At 40.1% G+C, this 21,630-nt stretch overlaps 1 protein-coding gene across 1 annotated transcript in view; it reads right to left on the reverse strand.

Moving 5' to 3' along the window:
* The window catches only part of TEK (TEK receptor tyrosine kinase), a 101,146-nt gene that overhangs the window by 54,469 nt on the left and 25,047 nt on the right, over positions 1-21,630 (reverse strand). Inside the window, exon 2 of the mRNA XM_068973560.1 lies at positions 3,050-3,361. Within this exon, the coding sequence (XP_068829661.1) occupies positions 3,050-3,361 (312 nt within the window). The remainder of the gene's footprint in view (positions 1-3,049; positions 3,362-21,630) is intronic.

Below are 21,630 nucleotides of genomic sequence, written 5' to 3' on the forward strand. Positions count from 1 at the left end.
AAATGAAAATAGGAAGAAAAATAACATAGCTGTCCTCTGATAGAACACTCTGAAACAGATCTTTGGATGTGAAAGTGTTTCAAACTTCATTTATACTTCCCTACCCCCAAATGCAATTTTCAGGGAGGTTTGAACAAACTGCTTTTGACTTTTTCAGATGATGCCATTGATAGAACAAACAAAAAAAATCCTTCCGCTATTTGGCCATTTGGACTATGCGAGCCAATTTAAGCCATGTTTTGCCACATCTCAAATGGATTTTCCACTTCCTCCCCAGATACACGAGTCAGCAGCAAGCAGGAATATAGTGGTGTTTATCCTATCCTGCTGTGTCCCTAGGCAGGCACTCCTGAGTTCCCAAGAAGTTTTAGTAGTGAATTAATAGTGTCATGAAGACATAGTGTTGGAGGTTTTCTTGACTCACCATAAAAGATATCACTTTCTTTGCACCATATTTCAGCCATTGGATGGTCGAAGAAAATCAGTTCAACAGCCTGATATGATGTTATTCAAATACAGCAGGGAACGTACTGCCTATTTTTCTATTTTGTCTAAACCTCCACAATTATGTCGACAGCTGATATTAAAATTTTCCATAATTGAAAGGGAAAAGTAACAGTTCCACTAAATTATTGCTCATTACAAGGCACTAAATAATGATAATTATTGAACATCTAGTGTAAGCCAGATAATGCTGGCAGTTTCATTTGATCCTCAAACGTATGTGGTAAAGTCTCTCTCTCCATTTATTTTTTAAGTGAGCAAACTACGATTTCAGTCAAGTAACTTGCAACTTAAGTAGGTTGCAGAGCTGGGCTCAAACCCGTGTCTGGCTGACCTTCACCCCCATCTCTCTGTGCTCTAGGTTGCTTTTTGGGGTTTCCATTAGAGTTGTTGTACTTTACAAAACAAGTGCTCAGAATGGGGGAGGGTTGTTAACCTTAAGTGAGAGTGATATGGAAAGGGTAGCACAATACAGGCTCTGAAGCCAGACTGCCTGGCATCAAATCCCTTTCCCACCATTTACAAACGGCTATTGTTATTTTTATGTAAATTGTTCTGCAATATCTCACTTTACACGGGCTTTCAGGAACATAGCGACTGTGTAAATCAAATCTTACACTCATGGGAGCTGGCTTCTTGCATGTACCAGCTTATTCTTATTTAAAACCTAAGACACTTTTGAAGATATACCCATTTCACAGATGATTAAAAATGAGACCAATCGAAGTTGAATAACTCGCTAAGGTCATACAACTGGTAAGTAGTAGAAAAATAATTAAACTCAGGTGAATGTGAGTCTAAAAAACCACCTTCTCTGCACTGTTCGTCATTATCTATGCCCGCCTTAGCCTCATTTACCTGAATTTAAACTATCCTTACCAGTGCTGACCTGGACTCTCACTTTGGAGGGATCATTATAATTGTTTTTAGACTCCCAATGTTTTGGTTTAATATGCTGTATGGTTTCCTATTTATACATTTCCAAGACAGCCCAGAAAAGGCATTTCTCACTTCATTCCTGTGAGGCCACTGGAGCACAAATCTCAGATCATCTTTGTTCAGAATGTGGACATATCCGCAGAAGGACATAACTCTTAATACAAGTCAAATCCCAGATGCCACATTTGAAAAATAACAGAGTCGACTTCAGCCATGATAGCTTTGGCACACCTCACATCCCTTTGTTCAACCTCTCTTCCCTCACTGGAGAGCCGCATTCCTGGGAATTTCTGTTGTGCATTTTTCCCACTTGCCTGGTGTCACTTAAAGGTGAATGTTAGGGTTTTGCCAAGAAAGCCTTTTCCCTCATTTTTGATGAATAATGGTTTTATCACTTTGATCTTAAAATCTTGCTGCCTTAGGGCAGAACAGAGTCATTAAACAATGTTTACAATGACATCTCCTCCAACTGCCATGAGTTTGATGGACTGGCCCAAAGTTGCAACTTGTACCCACTTCTATTTTTCTTTGGTTGCCCCACTTCCATCACATCACTGCCTTGTGAGGCATAGCAAGGAGTAATATTCCTTTTTTATATAATTAAATTTATTTATTTTCAATTGAAGGATAATTGCTCTACAGCATTGTAGATGGTTTCTGTCAAACATCAACGTGGATCAGCCATAAAAAGGCTCTCGACATCCTCTGTCTCAACTGCTAAAATTAAACCACAATCTAACAAGAATGGCAGCCTATAAAAAGGGTCCCAAGTCTTCATCCCTCCTTGTATCCAAACTCTTGGCTGTTCAACTGTGCAGTGTCCCCATATCTGGACTTTAGCTCGACTCTTTGACTTGCTTTGGGTAATAAAATGAGACAGAAGTGAGGGCATACAGTACTGAGGCTAGGTTTCAAGAAACCCTGTACATTTCCACTTGCTGTCTTGTACCCCTGCTGTCTCCATGAGAATATACCTAGGTTAGCTTGCTAACTGGTTAACAGTCAACTGGAACAGAGCCAAGGAGGCCCAAGCAATGCCAGCCTAATAAACCTACAGCCAGCCAACATCCATACACTTGAGAAAGCCACCCAATCAAGACCAGCAGAGCCATCACATCAAGCCAGCTGACTTAGACACACAACCTTGGACTGTTGATTATAGTATGCCACTGTGATTTCAGCTGTGTGTTACGCATAATTACTGTGTCAATAGATAACTAATACACCAAGTAACTAACTAAATTGAGTTGGCAGTGGACAGCTGTCTTCATTGCTGTGAATCATGTTATATACACGTAACATGTCCAGGTCTCCACCAGGACCATGGAGTCTTCAGTAGAACATGTGATATATATGTTCATTTCATTTCATGAACTAGGCACAATGTCTAGTGAAAGGGGTATATATGAGGGAGCTGGACTGGATTATCTCTTATCACTAATGCTCTCTGTACACTAGAGATAGTAACTCTTGGAAAGAGGCAGACAAGGTCTTCAAACTCCACACTCAGGTGGCTCATGCCCAGCCTGAGTGAGCAGCTGCCAAGACAAGAGGCAAGTGTGTGTCTCAGTAGACCTCATCTGCTCACAACTAAGAGGCATGTTACCTTGTTGGCGCATCTTCATGGTCCGTATCCTTATTGCCTGTCCTCGAACTCGCCCTTCACAGAAATAAGCACCATTGATTTTACTAGCCTTTTCTCTCTTCCAAACAACTTTTTTAGCCCATTCTCTGGTCGCATCTTGAGTCACTTCCAGTGGATCCTGGTGCTGGTTCATTAAGGCTTCAAAGTCCCTTCCGATGGTGATGGGCTCATGGGGGCGCCATCCAGAGGCAATGCAAGTGAGGGATGTCTCAGCATCAGACACAAGAGGTAGGGAATTGATCAGGATCAGGTCCATGGCACTGTCCACTGTTGCTGAAAGGAAGGAGGGAACATAATGTATAAGGAAGGTTATTAACATGGCCCCACAGGATAAGGTGGTTTTGCAAAGCTTTGTCTAAGAATAACTGTGAACAGTCTTTCTAAAATGCTACTCTGACCATGTGCTTATCTTCCATTGGACGAAATCTGAAACTCTTTACCATGGCATCAAGACTCTTTGTCACCGAGACCCTGCTAACCACTCTTACCCCACTGCACTGTAATGGACTCTTACTCATTCTCCATTCCCAAAACAAGCTGTGCACAAGGTATCTTTACTGCTACAGTGCCTAAGACATAGTTAAGTATTCAGTAAGTGTTGAGACAAATGCATGATAATGGCTTTATTATTTTTATTATGAACTATCATTAATAATTACTATTTATGATAATTAAGTATTAATCAATTAGTGATAATGTGGTTCTAGCCCAATAATTGGGGTTTTCCAGGTGGTGCTAGTGGTGAAGAACTTGCTTGCCAATGCAGGAGACATAAAAGACAAGGTTAAATCCTTGAGAAAACCAGTGGGAAGATACACTGGAGGAGGGCATGGCAACCCACTCCAGTTTTCTTGCCTGGAGAATCCCATGGACAGAGGAGCCTGGAGGGCTACAGTCCAAGGGGTTGCAAGAAGTCAGACATGACTGAAGAGACTTAGCACACATCCCAATATAAAGTGTTCTAAAGAAATATGTCAACCACATACACCATATTCTAACTTTATAGACTCTCATCATTAGCAAGGTATTGTCCAATTCCATAATAAATTCTACAAAGTGAGGGAGTAATGGAGTGAATTTTGCATTTCCCCCTTAGCCTCATCTTTGACAAATGTAGACAGTGTATTAAGAAGCAGAGATACTGCTTTGCCAACAAAGGTCTGTATAGTCAAAGCTATGGTTTTTCCAGCAGTCATGTATGGATGTGGGTTGGACCATAAGGAAGGCTGAGTGTCAAAGAATTGATGCTTTTAAACTGTGGTTTTGGAGAAGACTCTTGAGAGTCCCTTGGACTGCAAGGAGATCCAACCAGTCCATCCTAAAGGAGATCAGTCCTGTATATTTATTGGAAGTTAAAGCTGAAATTCCAATATTTTGGCCACTTGATGTAAAGAGCCAACTCATTAGAAAAGACCCTGATGCTGGGAAAGATTGAAAGCAGGAGGAGAAGGAGATGGCTGAGGACGAGATGGTTGGATGGCATCATTGACTTGATGGACATGAGTTTGAGCAAGCTCCAAGAGATGGAAGGACAGGGAAGCCAGGCGTGCTGCAGTCCATGGGGGTCACAAAGAGTCAGACATGACTGACTGACTGAATGATTACAAAGACCTGTCTTGCAGGATTCTTGTAAAAATTAAATGAAATAAAGTACATAACCTTCCAAGAATCCTGTCTGTAATATATGGGGTACTCAATGATGATTATTTCATTTCTCTTTATTCTGTTTTCTGAACACCTAGTCCCAAACCTCAAATCTCCCCAAATGTAAAAACAAAAATTTACCTGACTTTCAAAATAGTGATAAAGCACATTCACAAAAAGAAAACCCTCTCATTTTACTTTCTCGCTCTCCCTCTTCCTCTTTCCCTCTCCCTTTCTATTCTCATTTCCAAAGTTTCTAAGATTAGCCAATGGAATCTTGCCTAGTCTTTCCTCTTGGTGAATGTGGAAACACCAGGGATGGAGGATGTTTTCTGGCTCCAGTGATGATTGATTCTCAAGTCTACATAAAATGATCAGGAGACTAGACAGATCAAACACATCAGCTTACAAGGGTCTAGTGGAGCCTCAGAGATCTTTGTGTAGATGGAAAGTGATTCAAGCAGGTTATGTGTTATCTCATTTAATAGTCATCAAATTCTCCCAACAACCCCAGGAGGTATGTGCCTACTATCTCATTTTCAAATATAAAGAAATGAGGGTGCAAAAGATTGAGTAGCTTATTCCAAGTCAGAGCTGGAATTCAAATTCTCACTGGTCTTTCAACTCCTTAGCTGTACTGTGGACTTTCGTACCCCAAAGCCTTTGGACATGGTGACCCCTGTGCCTGGAATGCTCTTTTTCACTCTCTACAAGTCTAACTCTTCTCATCCTTTGGGGTCTTAACTTAAATGCCTATTTATTGGAGGTCTTTACCTATCTTATCTATCATATATACCCACTCTCATACCACTACCTGCAGTACAGCCTTCTATTTGTTTCCTTCATAAAGATTACCAAAATCTGGGATTATTTTACTTGGTCTCTCTTTTCCTAGATGATGAGACTTAATGAGCATCTGTTGGATAAATGGATGAATGGACAGATGGACAGATTTTATACCAGATCTGACTTATTCAATCTCACCAAATCACTTGGCTCCCACTTTCAGAAAAATGACGTTAAAAAGGAAAGATTTCTTCTATTTATAATAGCCAAGACATGGAAATAATCTAAATGTCCATTGACAGATGGATAGATAAAGAAGATACACACACACACACACACACACACACACACCATGGACTATTAATTAACCATAATAATGAAATAATGCCATTTATAGCAACAACAATGGAGCTAGAGATTATCATCCTAAGTGAAGAAAGCCAGAAAGACAAATACCACATAATACCACTTATAGGTGGAATCTATAACACAAATGAAGCTATCTCTGAAATAGAAACAGACTCCCAGATATAGAGAACAGATCTCTGGTTGCCAATGGGGAGAGGGGTAGGGGAGGGATGAAGTGGGACACTGCGGTTAGCGGATGCAAACTAACATATATAGGATGGATAAAAAACAAGGTCTTATGGTATAGCACAGGGAACTATATTCAATATTTCATGATAAACCGTAATGGAAAAGAAATGAAAAACAACATATAGATGTATAACTGAATCATTTTGCTATACAGCAAAAATTAACAGAATGCTGTAAATCAACCATGTTTCAATAATTTTTTTAAAAAAATGAAAGTGCTCTTCTGAGTCTAAACTGACTCCTTGCCCATATTTAAAACACTGTTTCGAAAAAAAGAAAAAAGACCCTTTTGATAACTACTGAGCTCATGGGGGTGGGGAAGCAGATGTTATGTTTTTACAAAATACCATAGAAAGGTGGTCAATCATTGCTGAGGATTTGGAGTGGCTATTCATCTACCTACTCATGCCAAGCTCTGTGCCTGCCATGAAGTCCTCATAATTTTCAACGGCATTTGCCAATGTTTGATATATGCAGTGATGTTTTAAGGATGATCCTACTAGGAGATACATTTTAATCTGACTCACTAGGAAGAATTTCAAAGTCAAGTCTTAACGTAAGTAGGAGTTGGTGCTGTAATTTTTTTATTGTCAGGTTAACTCAAAACACTGAGGGTAGAAAACTTGACCTGAATGGATTGTCCAAGCCTGACCCTCAAACATCCATCTTGCTTCTAGCCTCATTGGTTTAAGATTTCGAGAGAGAGAACAGAGGTTAGGATAAGAAAAGTGTCACAAGAAAGGATGAGCTAAGAAACCTAGCAGGGGAATTGCAGCCTCCAAAGTAACACCAGAGAACAGCTGCCCTTCCACACGCACACACAGCCCTGCCTCCCAGCAAGTGCCACCTCTTCCCCCACACTCACTCATTCCAGATATGCTCCCAGAGAGAGTCCTCAGGAGGAAAGAAACACAGTAATTCTTTCAGCTCCAATGAGATCCTGGCTCATTTCTAGGGCCAGTTGAATGCTTTGCCAAAACCATGGGCTCTGCTCTGAACTCACCAAACTGGGTCAGCACTGGTCATGGTTTAGTTAATGACTTTAGGAAATAATAGAAAAGGCAGCTGATTTGAAAAGACAACCACACTGTACCTGCAAATAGTTTCTAGGTATGGGTCTAGTTTCTTTTTCCTTTTGCTCCTCCCGGCTCTCTCCCATTACTTTCAGAAAGGGAAAGAAAGGGAAACTGTATACACTGAGAGTCTGGATTTGACTGCACGTTGCTACCCTTCTTCAGCATGTCAGTTACTGGAAGCTCTCTTCCACCTGTGAGTTCTCTGTCCTTTGTACTGCCATTTACCATAAAATAGGAGAAGAATTTTGTATATGAGCTTTAGATATGGGAAGAAGTACTTAGCAGGTTGCTGGAATGAATTTTAAAAATCATTTTGTCTTTCTTAAAATATGAACATGTATTTTTTCTTGTTTGTATAGATCTAGAGGATTTCAGGAAGATGATTCATGAAGCTAAAAACAAGGGTGACCCGTTGGGGAAAATGAGGTTACTGGGGGACAATGATGCAAAGAAAAATTTTCACTGTCCACTTAATGCAGACTGATTTTGAACCATTTGAACATTACCTACATGCCAAAAAATAAACGTAAAAATGTAAATGTTTTTTCTTGTCCCTAAAAATGGTGCATCTGGAAGGGAATCAAGAACCAGAGAAATATATATGTCTGTCATCATTTATGCCTACACACAGCCAAATCTTTTTGGATTACATCCAAATAATGCATTTTCTTTCTCTCTCAACTTTGGACTGGTGAGAGGAAATGTGATGTCATTCTATAGTGCTGGAAAAAAAATTGATTAAAATAAAATTTAAGTAAAGGGAGGAGGAGAGTGGCCAAACTTCACTTTCAAAGAGAAAAGAGAAGCAGAGGCCCCACTGCCACAAGTACAGCTGTAGCCTGCGGTCTCTTGAAAGGGTTCTGCCACTGGCCCCATGAAAGGTATGACTGCCACTGCATGACTGGTGCCATCAAGAATCTACTACCACTGGTACTTTCCTGAGAATAACTGCCAAGAGACAGAGCCCCCGTGGGCTCACACGGATCTTCGTCCCCACGCCAACACCTTTTCTTCTACTACAAAACAATCCTCTCCAAGTCCGGTTGGAGACTGGCTTTGGGTGGTTTCATCACAATCACAGCCTGAAGTCGTCTGATCAAATTCATTAATTAGTTCAACTTACTCTACTAACATCAAGGCTAAGAGACTTCCCTGGTGGTCCAGTGGCTAAGACTCTGTGCTGCCAATGCAGGGTGCCCAAGTTTGATCCCTGGTCAGGGAACTAGATCCCACATGCTGCCAAAAAAAAAAAAGATTCCTCATTCTCATTCTGAAACAACAAAGACTGAAGATCCCTCATGCAACAACTGAGACCTGGCACAGCCAAAATAGAAACAAATAATTTAAAGACAAACAAAAAAATTCAAGGCTAAGAGTCTGCTGTAAGTAAGGTGTATATGGAATTTCATACATCTTACATGTTTTAGGGATTGATACTATTTTCCCTCAGCAAAGATTTCACAAATACTTTTCAATATTTGCATAAAAGTGTGTCATGTTTGTAAGGAAATACTTGCAGCTATAACTGGGTGCCTGCTGAGTTAACAAATATTGTTCATCACGGTTGAAGCCCAGCAGTATCCTAAAATGTTGTTCTGCTCATTATATGTTCTGTGTGCTGTACTGAACGCCTCTAACCTTCTACAGTAAAATTTTCTCACTAAATTTCATTATGGTAAACACAAAATGCTGCTTAAATTTTGTTTTTTGCATATAGATTTTCTTGTATTCAGTATTGCTTTTGCAAAAATAAAATAGAATCACTTAAGGACAAGTAAAAATAAGAGAAATCCCTTAAGAAAGAACTTAGAAAATGGACCAGGTGTGGCTGACAGAGAACAAAAATAAAATGGATCTAGGCAGTCAATGGCATCCCACTCCAGTACTCTTGCCTGGAAAATCCCATGGATGGAGGAGCCTGGTGGGCTACAGTCCATGGGGTCACTAAGAGTCAGACACGACTGAGCAACTTCACTGTCACTTTTCACGTTCGTGCATTGGAGAAGGAAATGGCAACCCACTCTAGTGTTCTTGCCTGGAGAATCCCAGGGATGGGGAAGCCTGGTGGGCTGCCGTGTGTGGGGTCACACAGAGTTGGACACGACTGAAGCGACTTAGCAGCAGCAGCAGGCAGTCAAAACATAACTGGTTTTCATAAGTCTTTCTTAGGAAACCCACAAAATAAAACCTATAAGGACTTCTGATTCTGCTAAGGTCCTCCCTAGAAAAGCCCCTAATGAGAAGCTTGGATGACAGCGAATCATCTAAAACTTGTGGCTGGACTGCAAGAACTGTCCAGCTCACTTACTAGTCACCCAACTGTAGCTTTTGAAGTGTTTCTGGTTTGCAAAGCTTGCGAACAACAAAGCAGCACTTTTGCTTTAGGATAACCTTGATTCTTTTCTGAGATTGATTTCTAATTTAGGATGATACTTTGAATAATGACCCACTATCTAAGACACGGAAAATATCTTTCTTTAAAAACATTCATAGAAAGGATTGTGGATTTAAATCTATACCCATATCGAGAACTATACTGAATTAGAATGAGCAACAAAGTCATGCTTTTCAAATTGTACTTCAAGGAGTTGTTATTTCTCATTTTCTAAGGAAGGTGTTCCAGAACGTTCTGAGAGGGGTGGAGGTGAAATCAAGAGAGTGCATTCCAGGCACCCCCACGTATGTATACGCTCACTGATCAGCTCAACTTTTGTCTGTTTTACATTTGAGCTCCACATAAGTTTTCATTTGGGAAAAAAAGAACTTTCTTAAATAAAATGTATAAAACCTCAAAGGTCATCACATTACAGATGAAGAAAATGAAAGGTTAAACATGAATATCAATGAAAATACATTTCCCCGCCTCACAAGGTGCTGACTCCAATTAGTCTGCTGTCTCACATACAAGTTCATCACAGCAGAGTCAACTGTTGATTAATGCAGTTCCCGTGTCTTTGAAGCATTTGCCAGCTAAGAGCAAAAGAACATTAAATTATTGCATAGGGAGGCGATTCCCTTGAGCTTCTTTTTACCTCAGAATTGTGGTTTTGGGTGGAGTCTCACTAACATGTGTTTGGAATAGGATACCATGTCTTCAGAACAACTGTCTATATGATTTCTTGGAAGTGTGGTATTGACTGTGCTTCAGTTTTTCCCGGAGTCTCCTTGGTTGCCTCACCTTTGTAACTCCTTCCAAGCAGCAGATATATTAAAATTCTAATATTTAAAATGGCAAGGAGCACTAACTTAGCCAAAGTATTTTTGAAATCGGGCAATTGGCAGTGAATGAAAAGATCTTGGCCCAAAGTTCAAGGCCCTGGCAATGAACCAAAGAAGCAAAGAGAACCTCAAAACTATCCAGGATTAGTTGGTGGAATTGTTCGGATTTTAGTTTAGGTATTTTTTAGGGTGTTCAGAAAAGGATACTTTTCTTCAGCTTTAAAAAAACACTCTAAGTTAGTTATACATTTATTCATCCATTTACTAATTTACTGAGTACTTCCCAAGTGCTAAGGTACTGCACTTGACCCTAGAGACACAATAATTACTAAAACAGATCTGATCTTAACTCATATGTAAATAGACAAATGTGGAAGACAGACGTGGCAAACCAATCACATAAATAAATATAACACTGGAACCATGACAGGTACCATGAGAGAGAATTATATTATTATACTATGGGATAGCATAATAGTGAACTTAGTCAAACTTGGCTGATGTGGAGGAATGGTTTATAAATCAGCTAAGGCTCCCTGGGGAAGTGAAATTTGGCCTGATGGAGAGTTGGAATTATCAGGACAAAGCAAAAAGAATACAAGAAACCAGTCAGGAAAGTTTTCCCCCAAAGCGAAAACACTCAGCAGGATTCTGAAGAATGGATACATGTTCAATAGGACTCACCACTAGAATATCCTTTCTTAAATCTATCCTAAGTGAAAGTTTTAGTGGCTCAGTCATGTTCAACTCTTTGCAACCCCGTGGACTGTAGCCCGCCAAACTTCTCTGTCCATGGGATTCTTCAGGCAAGAATACTGTAGTGGGTTGCCATTCCCTTCTCCAGGGTATCTTCCTGACCCAAGCATCAAACCCAAGTCTCCTGCATTGCAGGCAGATTCTTCGCCATCTGAGCCACCAGGGAAGCCCTAAAGAAGACATTAATTTCTTTATCCTGAATTCCAAGAACTTCTGGCACCATTTCTATGTGGCAACTCTATGTTAACGTATTTTTAGCATATTCTCTGCCTTTTTGTGTCTCCTGAAGAAATCCAGTTCCCAGGCATGTTTCCAATACATTAATCTTTTTTCTTTGTTTCCAGTATCCTTTCATGTATGTAGTAAATTTGAGCAATAACTTCATCCTCATGGCTCCTTCCAAGAAGATACTGGGCAATTAATGAGAAGATACCAAAATGCACAAGGCTGGACATAACCAAAGGAAGTTGCTAGCTTTTTAATTGCATAGTTGGGAGTTAGACAAGGACATCCTTGATATGACTAGCTGTGTCTAACAACAAACTGTTTTCACTCAGGAGTTTTGCCAAAGGGCATGCCGGTTTCCCACCCTTGCCTCCCAGATAGTGGATCCTCATCTGCCTGCTGGAGGAAATGGCATCTCTCCCCACCTGTGAACACCAGGAATTTTCCATTCAGGATAAATATCACAAGTTCTAGTTAGAACATTAGAATTTGCACCAGTCAGTTTGCAAGCAAGTCTTCATTTTATACAGGGAATAGACAGAGCATCCACACAGTGAAACTTCACAAAACACATACTTACATGCAAATTCCATTCTGAAAGGTGGGGCTGGAGGAGGCATGGCACCATCAAACCTAGGATTGTTTAAACTGGAAAAGACTTTACAGATTGCCTGGTGCAAGCCTTGCCTGTTATAAAGGGTAAACTGAGACCCTTGGAAAAGAGACAGATTGGTAGTCATTCAAAGGCTAATAATAGCAAAGCCAGCCCTCAAGTGTGAATTTCTCTCCAGGGCCCTTTCTGCACCCTAGGGTAGTGGGGCAAAAGGACAAATCTTTAATGTGAGGGAATTTGGAATATTTACGAATTTGACAGGATGGTACCTGAAGAATTGTGAAACTTAGCAGAAACTGGGCCAGGGGAGGAAAGACAACCAAAATGCTGGGAAGGGCACAGGACAGAGAGTGGGAATTACCAGAATAAGGTTTGCCCCCTGCACAACTCCCCCCAAAACTTACAGTGCTGCTTTATACTCTTTTCGATTATTTCACCTGGAGGGAGGGATGCTCTGTAATTGAATCATATTTATCCACTGCCAGAAAATTTATCTGGCGTGAGAGGAATCCACCTTTGTAGCCAGGACACCTTTTCTTTCTGGGCTCTTCCTCTGCTTCAATCACCTGCCAAGTTCCCTTCTTCCCTTCTGCTGCCAAAAGATGTCCATAAACGTGCAAACCCACTCCCACAACCAACTATTTCTATTGTCCAAGACAGAATTCAACAAAATCTTTAACTCCTAAGTGTCGTGTTCTCCAGGGTCCAATAAAGAAAGCAATTTGGGTTGATTTGATTGCACAGTAAAGAGAATAATCAAGAATAGCTTAAAGTGATGACCCACTGAGAACGAACAGAAGAGCAAAGCAAAGCAATGAGTCCTATAATGGAAGAAGTTCAGAATCATGACCATTTCTAAGAAGAGACGAGGAAAGAGGGCTAGCATTCTCAGCAGGCTTCAGATGATAACATGTTGGGAAGAAATCAAACTTTGTTTATTACAGACCATGTAACAGATACTGTGCCAGGTGCCTTACAAACTTCGTGCACTTGAATTCATGAAGGAGGGCATTTACATTCCATTCTATAGGTTAAAAAAAAAAAAAAAACTCAGATGTTCTGTAACGTGCCCAGTGACACAGAAGTATAAAGATAGAATCTGAACCCATATCTAAATTGCATTACCAGTCATGATGCTTCACTCTAACCACCATGAGAAAAGTCTATTTTGCCTATTGTCCACCATTGTATCTCTAACAATTAGCACAGTACCCTGATATAAACAAGCTATTCAATAAGCACTGATTAAGGACTAAATGGATAAATAAATGAATAAGTGGGGCTGGCTTTTGGTGAGTGAATTTATTCAATAAGAATTTACTTAATAAGTACTATGAGCTGGGCTTTCAGTGGGTGAAGAAAAGAACAAAATATGGTTTCTGCCTTTAAGAAGCTTACAGTCTGGTCATTCAAAGTCACTACTATATGCAAATCCATAAAGGAAAACACTAAGAGATTTCAATATAGAAAATGTCAAAAACTTATATAAAATTATCAGCCAACTACAGTAGATTGAAAAATAATGGTCATAATAATTTCTATTTCTTTCTATTGAGAAGTAAAGTCTAACCTCTCTACCCTTTGACTCTAGGCTTGGCCATGAGACTAGGCTTGGTCAGTGAAACATTAGCAAATGTGACAGACACAAACAGAGGCTTTCAATCTGCTTTTCCCCTAGGCTTGCTGCTTCCTACTTCTCTATGGGATCCTGAGACCACCATGAGGTAAAGTTCAGACTAATCTACTGGAGGGTGAAAGACCAAGTGAAAAAGTCAATAAATAAATCAGTAACAATTCACAGAGGAAGAAACACAAATTGCCAACTCTAGGGAACAAATGGTCACAATATTTTACATTTCCTTGGAAATTCATTTATGGGAGGGACGTCCTTGCAATATCTATAGAGTTACATGAAAGCTAACCCTAATTCATCACTTATTATATGTCACTTATTCCATGTGTGTAACGTGTAATACTGGAAAAGGAAATGGCAACTCCAGTATTCTTGCCTGGCAAGACAGAAGACCCTGGTGGGCTAAAGTCCATGGGGTTGCAAAGAGTAGCACATGACTCAGTGACCAAACAACACCAACAATATGTAATAACTTAATCCTCATAGAATCTTATAGAATATGTACTATGATTATCTTTATTTTACAGAAAAGGAGACTAAGTCAAAAAGAAGTTAAATATATATCATTGTCACACAGGTAATCAATGGTAGAGTGGAGATTCAAATTTAGGCAGACTGATTTTAAAACTCACTCTTTTAACATTTAAATTATAGTCATATTACACCACTTGCTATCAAAAATCTATCTCCTAACAATTCAGTGAAGAAGGTTGTTTTTTTCAATGATAGGGTTGGAACAACTGGACATCCATATGCAGCAAAGCCCTAAACTAAAACCTCCTACATTATATAAAAATTAAATGAAAGTGGAAAGATATAAAACTTTTGGGATATGAAAGAAAAATCTTCATGATGTTGGGGCTAGGAGGTGAGCTGTTAGCTAGGACACCAAAAGTGTGAACTATGAAGAAAAAATTGATAAATCTGACTTAATCAACATTTCAAACTTTGATCTGTGCAAGACACTATAAATATCAAAATACAAACTACAGACTGGGAGAAAATATCTGCAAATCACATATATGACAAACAACTTACACCCAAGATATATTTTAAAATGCTCAAAACTTAAGAGCAAAACAACTACTATCAAAACAATTCAATATTTTTAATGGGCAAAAGATCTGAGACACTTCACCACAGAAGATATGTGGATGGCAAATAAGTACCCAGAAAGATGGTCAGTATCACTGTCTACTAGGGAAATGCTAAACAAAACAATGTGAGATACCACTACGCACCTATTAGAAAGGCTAAAAAAATAAAGAAAGAAAGAAACCCCAAACAAACAAACAAATCCTGATAGTACCAAGTGCTAGCTAGAATGCGTAGCAACTGTAACAATCACTGCTTGTGGTATGGAAAATGGATGGTTCAGTCACTGTGGAAAATGGCTTGATCATTTTTCATAAAGTTAAGTATACATTTACTACATCACTCAGCAATCCCACTACTACATATTTACCCTACAGAAAACTGATGTTCATACAGTGAATGTTTATGAAGTAAAGTGAAGTGAAAGCCACTCAGTTGTGTCTGACACTTTGCGACCCCATGGAATTCTCCAGGCCAGACTACTGGAGTGGGTAGCCTTTCCCTTCTGCAGGGGATCTTCCCAACCCAGGGATCATACCCAGGTCTCCCACACTGCAGGTGGATTCTTTACCAGCTGAGCCACAAGGGAAGTCCTAGCAGCTCCATTTATTCATAATCACCCCAAACTGAGAAACCCAAATGTCCTCCAATAGACAAAAGCATGAACAGCTGTGGTACATCCAAACAATGAAAATAAAACTCAGTAATAAAAAGGGATAAACTACTAATACTTGCAACAACGTGGCATTATGCTGAGCAATAGAGACCAATATAAGAAGGTCACACACTGTATGGATGCATTTACATAACCTTCTGGGACAGGTGAGCTTATAAAGATACAGAGCAGATGAGTGATTGCCAGGGATTAGGAGTGGGATACTTATGACCACAAAGAGGTGGCACAGAAACTCTTTCAGGAGGTGATGGAATTGCTCTCTCTGTATTCTAATGTGCCGGCAGTTGGAGGAACCTATATATGCATTAAAATTCAGAAAGCTGGAGTTTTCCTGGTAGTCCAGTGGCTAAGATGTTGCGCTCCCAGTGCAGGGGGCCCTGGTTCAATTCCTGGTCAGAGAACTGGATTTCACATGCCACAGCTAAGAGTTTGCATGTGCTTAGACGCTCAGTTGTGTCCGACTCTTTGCAACCCCATGGACTGGATGTAGCCCACCAGGCTCCTCTGTCCAGGGGGATTCTCCAGGCAAGAATGCTGGAGTGGGTTGCCATGCCCTCCTCCAGGGGATCTTCTCAACCTAGGGATCAAACCCAGGTTTCGTGAATTGCAGGCAGATTCTTTACCTTCTGAACTACAAGGGAAGAGTTTACCTACCACAACTAAAAAGATCGTGAGTGCCACAACTAAGACCTGGGGCAGCCAAACAAATAAATATTTTTAAAAAACTCATAAAGCTATACACACACCAAAATTAACTGTATATTAATTTTAAAATTATGATAAACCTTCTTAATTACCAGAACAAATATGTAGATAGGCGATATTTCCTGCAGTCCCAACTGGAAACACAGATTATACACAAGAACATGGGTAAATAAATGATGATTCATTCATTTGATTGAAGACTATAAGTTTGCATGGAATTATATCCTTGATTTATTAAGTGAAGAAAACAAGATGCAGAACATTTTTGCACAAATATTGAGAAAATCCTAGAAGTCATACACCAAGCTGCTAACAGTGGTACTTCTGACTGATGAAATTGCCAGGCTTAGGGATCAGTGGTGGGGTGAGGAGGAAAGCAGATGTCCACTTATTGTTTTACATATTTAGCATTGCATTTCTTTTGTCATTTTGAAGATTTTTATTTAGAACAGAAACACATATAACTAACCAATCCAATGACAGTGTTCTACTTAATTCCTGACACACTTGTCTCCTTCCTTAGACAGTGAGCTCACAGAAGAAAAGAACTCTGTTTTGTCTCTCTCCAGTTCTTAGCACCAAGCACTGTGTTTGACAGAATATGTGTGTATTTTTAATATATTTCAGTTGAATTTGAAGAATTCAATAGTAATTAAAAGTAGTACATCTTTTTTTTTCTTTTTGGAATTTTAAGTCCAAGAATGCTCCTTTGATTAAGTTTTGCTATAAATATTCTTGAAAAGATCTGTTTACTGAGTTTTTAAAAATTAGTTTTTATTAGAGTATAGTTTATTTACAGTGTTGTGTTGGCTTCAAATGTATAGAAAAGTGAAGCATATACATATATCTATATATGATTATATATACATATACATGTATAAACACATATATTTATACATATATAATGATATATACATGTATGGTGGTGGTTTAGTCAACTAAGTCGTGTCCAACTCCTGTGACCCCATGGCTGTAGCCTGCCAGGCTCCTCTGTCCATGGGATCCCCCAGGCAAGAATACTTTAGTGGGTTGCCATTTCCTTCTCCAGGGGATCTTTCTGACCCAGGTCTCCTGCATTGCAGGCAAATTCTTTACCGACTGAGTTACCTAGACTCCTCTGTATACAAACGTGTTATGCATATATGTATATCAACTTTGGATTCTTTTCCCATTTAAGTCATTAAAGAATATTGAGTCAAGTTCCCTGTGTTATACAGTAGGTTCTTATTAGCTATTTATTTTATATATAGTCAAAGTGGTACATCTTAAACCCAGGTGACAATTTTGTGAATTGCTAATTGCAGGGCACCATCAACAAGATAGTGGAGTTGTTAAGACTTTTGGTCTTGAAGTTCTGTCTCATTTCCATCATCTGTAAAATGGGAAAATAACATCTAAATCATTGACTTTTGTGTACAGGATGATTAGTATTAGCATAGCACGAAGCCAGTGTGTTCAAGTGAATCTGTATGAAACTATAATAGTCTGTGTTAGCCTCAGAGGAAGGGATTTTTTTTTTTAAGTCATCTTGGAGCTAAGGTACCCACAGAAGGAAGAACTGCTAATGGCTTTGTGTCCTGCTGTGTGAACACCCTCCTGCACACTTCAAACCCACATGAGCAGGAAACAGGCCGATCTTGAGCTAAGGAAGATTCCCTGTGTTTCCTTCCAAAATCCTTTGATTCTTGTCCCCTTTCTTACAGGAATGACCTTAAGAGGAAACCAAATCTCTGTCCATGCAAATGACTCTGGAAAAGCAGTTCCACAACCAGCTTGCTGGTGTGGAGGGAGCCCTGCAGAGATCAGGTGCTACTCAGGGATGGACACAAACTGTTGTTGCTCCATGGGTGTCTGCCAGCTGACCCTTAGGAAGACCACTGACTTACCCAAAAGCCTCCCTATTGTGTCCCTGGACCAGAGAACCCTCCCTGACATTTCCCCTTTATCTTTAAAAGTGAGCATGTGAAAATGAATGTACACTCCATTAAAAGTACAGTTCCTATATTTTGTTTCACTTTAGAGCAGGACAGTAGCTCTGCATTCTGAAGTATCAGCCCCCATGGGCTCACTGATGGGGTCACAATCTTAACTCAGTAGTTAAAGAGGGCTCAGGGGCCCTTTGGCCTCATTTCATTTGGTTTAGAAATTCCTTTATTACAGTTCTCGAATTTACTGTCCTTTGAACACTACCTGAGTTATTCCTGTGATTGGAAGTCTCCTATTTGGGAATCAGCTTATGTGGTCATATTCCCTCTTCTCCATTAAAAAAAAAAAAAATCCTGCATACTTCCAAACTATAGATGCATTTGTCAGGCAGAATTCCAAATATAAAATTTATGCCAGTTTTTCCCCTCTTAGACTGCAAGCCTGAACATCTCAAGAGGTACTAATCTATGTGTCTTTGTTAAGAGGGGCTTCCTGACAACCCTGAGTATCATAGTCAGTGTCATCTCCTTGGGCCTCTGCCAGGCCCTACATTTATGCCAGCGACACTGACATCTTTCCAAACCCGTCGGGAGCTCTTCTCAAGGAATCACCCTTGGACTCTTTGCATGAGCCTTCCTTCGATGATTGTTTTTTTCCCACGTCACCTGGCAAACACTTGCTTAGGCTCCAAGGCTTGACCCAGGCTCTCACACACCCTGGGGAACCTTCCAGATGGCCCAGGGCAGGGACTGTGTCCCAGGGACTGCACAGGTAAGGTACCGAGTAGGTGTGGCGATGTGACGGGCCCTGATCCTACATACAGCAGCTGCCTGGAAGTTTATCACTCAGGAAAACAGCTCCTCCTTTTTCTTCCCAAGAAGACAATCTAAGATCTACTTAGACTCTTCTGGCAGCAAGGAGACAGAGCCTGTTACTTGAGGGAAAGCAGTTCAAAAACATGAACGCCAAGAGGCAAATTCATCACGTGTTTGAGTTGGATACCCTGGATATGGGCTGGATCCATTTCCATGTCAAATTTAACATAGAATGCAAAGTATCACAGGCTCTCACTTTCTAAGGCCAGGCCAGGCTTTGGTTTTTGTGCCCTTCACCAGCTGCTCTCCAACCTCCTCCGCTCAGCTCTGGGGTCATGGGGGCCACCCGTGTCCCATTGGGTTCAGCCACTAGGAGCCCCAGAAGAAGACAGGAGGGTAGAAGGGGAGGACGGCCCCTCCCCACTGAGCCACCTACAGACTGCAGCTCGGTGGGGAGTCTTCTTTGGACACTGGTCAATCTAGGTCCAAGAGCCAGTCCTTCCCCTGTGCCTTCAGGCCTACACTGGTTTCAAGCACCACTCACGTTTCAGGCATTCCCTTTATGTAAATGAAATTTTGTGCCGATGTCTGAGAACTAAATCGGGTGAACAATGCTTCGTGTGTCTTGTTGGGAGACAGGATTCCAGCTTGGTACCTACATCTTGACTCTTGAAGCAGACACTTGGGCACCTCCCTAGCACTGCTATTTCTTGAAGGGGCACAGTTTCCAATTCACTGCTATCAAGTATTTGCTAGCTGTTTCTCAACTGCAGTGAGTCAATTATGTACAGACAATTCCTAAAATGATTAGTTGTAACATAAGAACTATAGTTTATTAACTACTTACCACCTTTCAGATACTTTAAATCCATTGTGTTACTTCATTTTCACAATGACTATGAATTAGTCATTTATATCTCATATCACAGATGAGGAAACTCACTTAGACAAAACAACAGTGATGACTAAATGAGATCTTAAATGTAAAACATCCGGGACAGTGTTAGAACTCACGACTTCCTTTCCCTTCCTTTTCCCTAGGTTAGCACAGTAGGTCCCTCATGTGTACTCTCTGACTGCATATCCACTTGCCTTACTACCTTAGTAGAAAAATCTAAGTCTACACATCTTAAATAGCAGTGTTCTGTTGAATCTAATTTCCCATTCATCCTCTTTGCCAAAACTCAGCAAGTGGCCATGGCCTCAGCCAGAGATTATAGCCTGACCCGTGCTACGGAAGACTCCATTTCCGTTTTCACAGGGATCTCACCAGCTCCTAGGGCTTTGGTTATCATCTGTTCCAAACCTAGATCTCTAGTTCCAACCTCTTCCCTGCTACTAAACCTCTTCCCCGTATTATAATAAGGCCTCCTGCTCATCTATGTAGGCGTCTCAACTGTGATACATTTAGAATGAACTCAGCATCTTCTCGGACTCTTTTCACCTTCTCTCTCTCCTTATCTCTTAAACCTCTACCTTTCTAATCACAGATGCTTGAAAACTCTGAGTTGTTGTCAACAACTATCCCCCCCTCACTGTTTGTATCCAATCACCATATTCTGCCCATCCTAGTTCTGTCTTATCTCTCACATTCAACTCCTTTTCACGCCTTCATTGTCACTCACTTGAACTCCTGCACAATCTTACTGCCTTTGTCTCTTTAGCCCCAAACGCGCCACAGGCTTTCCTTTCCTGGCCATTGATGACATCATTTTTTTTCCACTAAGGATGCCCTTCCCCACAAACGTTTATCTGTTCAGGTCCAGTCTCTTCCAAGATTCAGCTCAAATCTCAGTGGTACTAGGAATTTGTCTTTTATTATGCTGCACAATTCAAAAAGTAAAGCTCAAATTTACAGACAGTGGCAGCTGAAGATTCAAACCTACTATGCCTGTTTCTTGAATTGAAGAAAACAAAGGAATTTAAGATACAGCAAACATGAGGTGATATTTAATTAACAACATCCTGAAATCGAAATGTATATCTTAACAATGAAGTCAGATATCAGCTTTAAAATGACATCTGACTAGCACCTTTGAGGTAGCCTCGCTCAGCTTCCCCCTAAAGCCATGGGGAAAAAAGTGAAGAACTGTAAATACAGAGCTAACCAAGATAGTCAGTCTACCTATTGGCAGCATCCAGTAATCACAAATGTCAATGAATTGGACTGAAAAAATGGATTTTCAATACTAAAATATTTTTAATGTCAAAAATTCCTCTTAAAATTAAAAATATATGCTGTAAAAAGTAACTTGGATCTTCAATTCCATAGTAAAGTAGTCAAGACTTAGAAGGGAACAGGAAGGAGGGGGGAAAGTTAATATGTGTTAAGTTCTTTGCTGATACACTGAAGTTGAAAATATGGTTTCACAATTTATTATTATAAACAGAGAGGCATAGGTTAAAGAGTGTTTTTTGAAAAACATAAGGGTAACCACTAACAAAATAAGAAACAGGATGTATACAACAAAAATGACTAGAGAAGATAAATGTAAACAAAATGTAGGCCAAGTAAGCAAGACAGGAAAAAATAAGACTAAAAGGAAACAGCAGGAAAAATTTTTTACATTAGAAAAGAAATCAAAGAGTAAAATAGTATGTCAGAAGTTAAGATTAAATATATTATTTGTGATTGAAAGATAAATGCCTAAAATTACCTGCAGAGGGGCATCTCTGGTGGTCCAGTGGTTAAGAATTGGCCTTGCAATGCAGCGGACATAGGTTCAATGCCTGGTCCGGAAAGATCCCACACGCCTCAGGGCAACAAGCCCAAGTG

The sequence above is a fragment of the Capricornis sumatraensis genome, chromosome 6 (genome assembly GCF_032405125.1).
Source record: "Capricornis sumatraensis isolate serow.1 chromosome 6, serow.2, whole genome shotgun sequence".
NCBI lineage: Eukaryota > Metazoa > Chordata > Mammalia > Artiodactyla > Bovidae > Capricornis > Capricornis sumatraensis.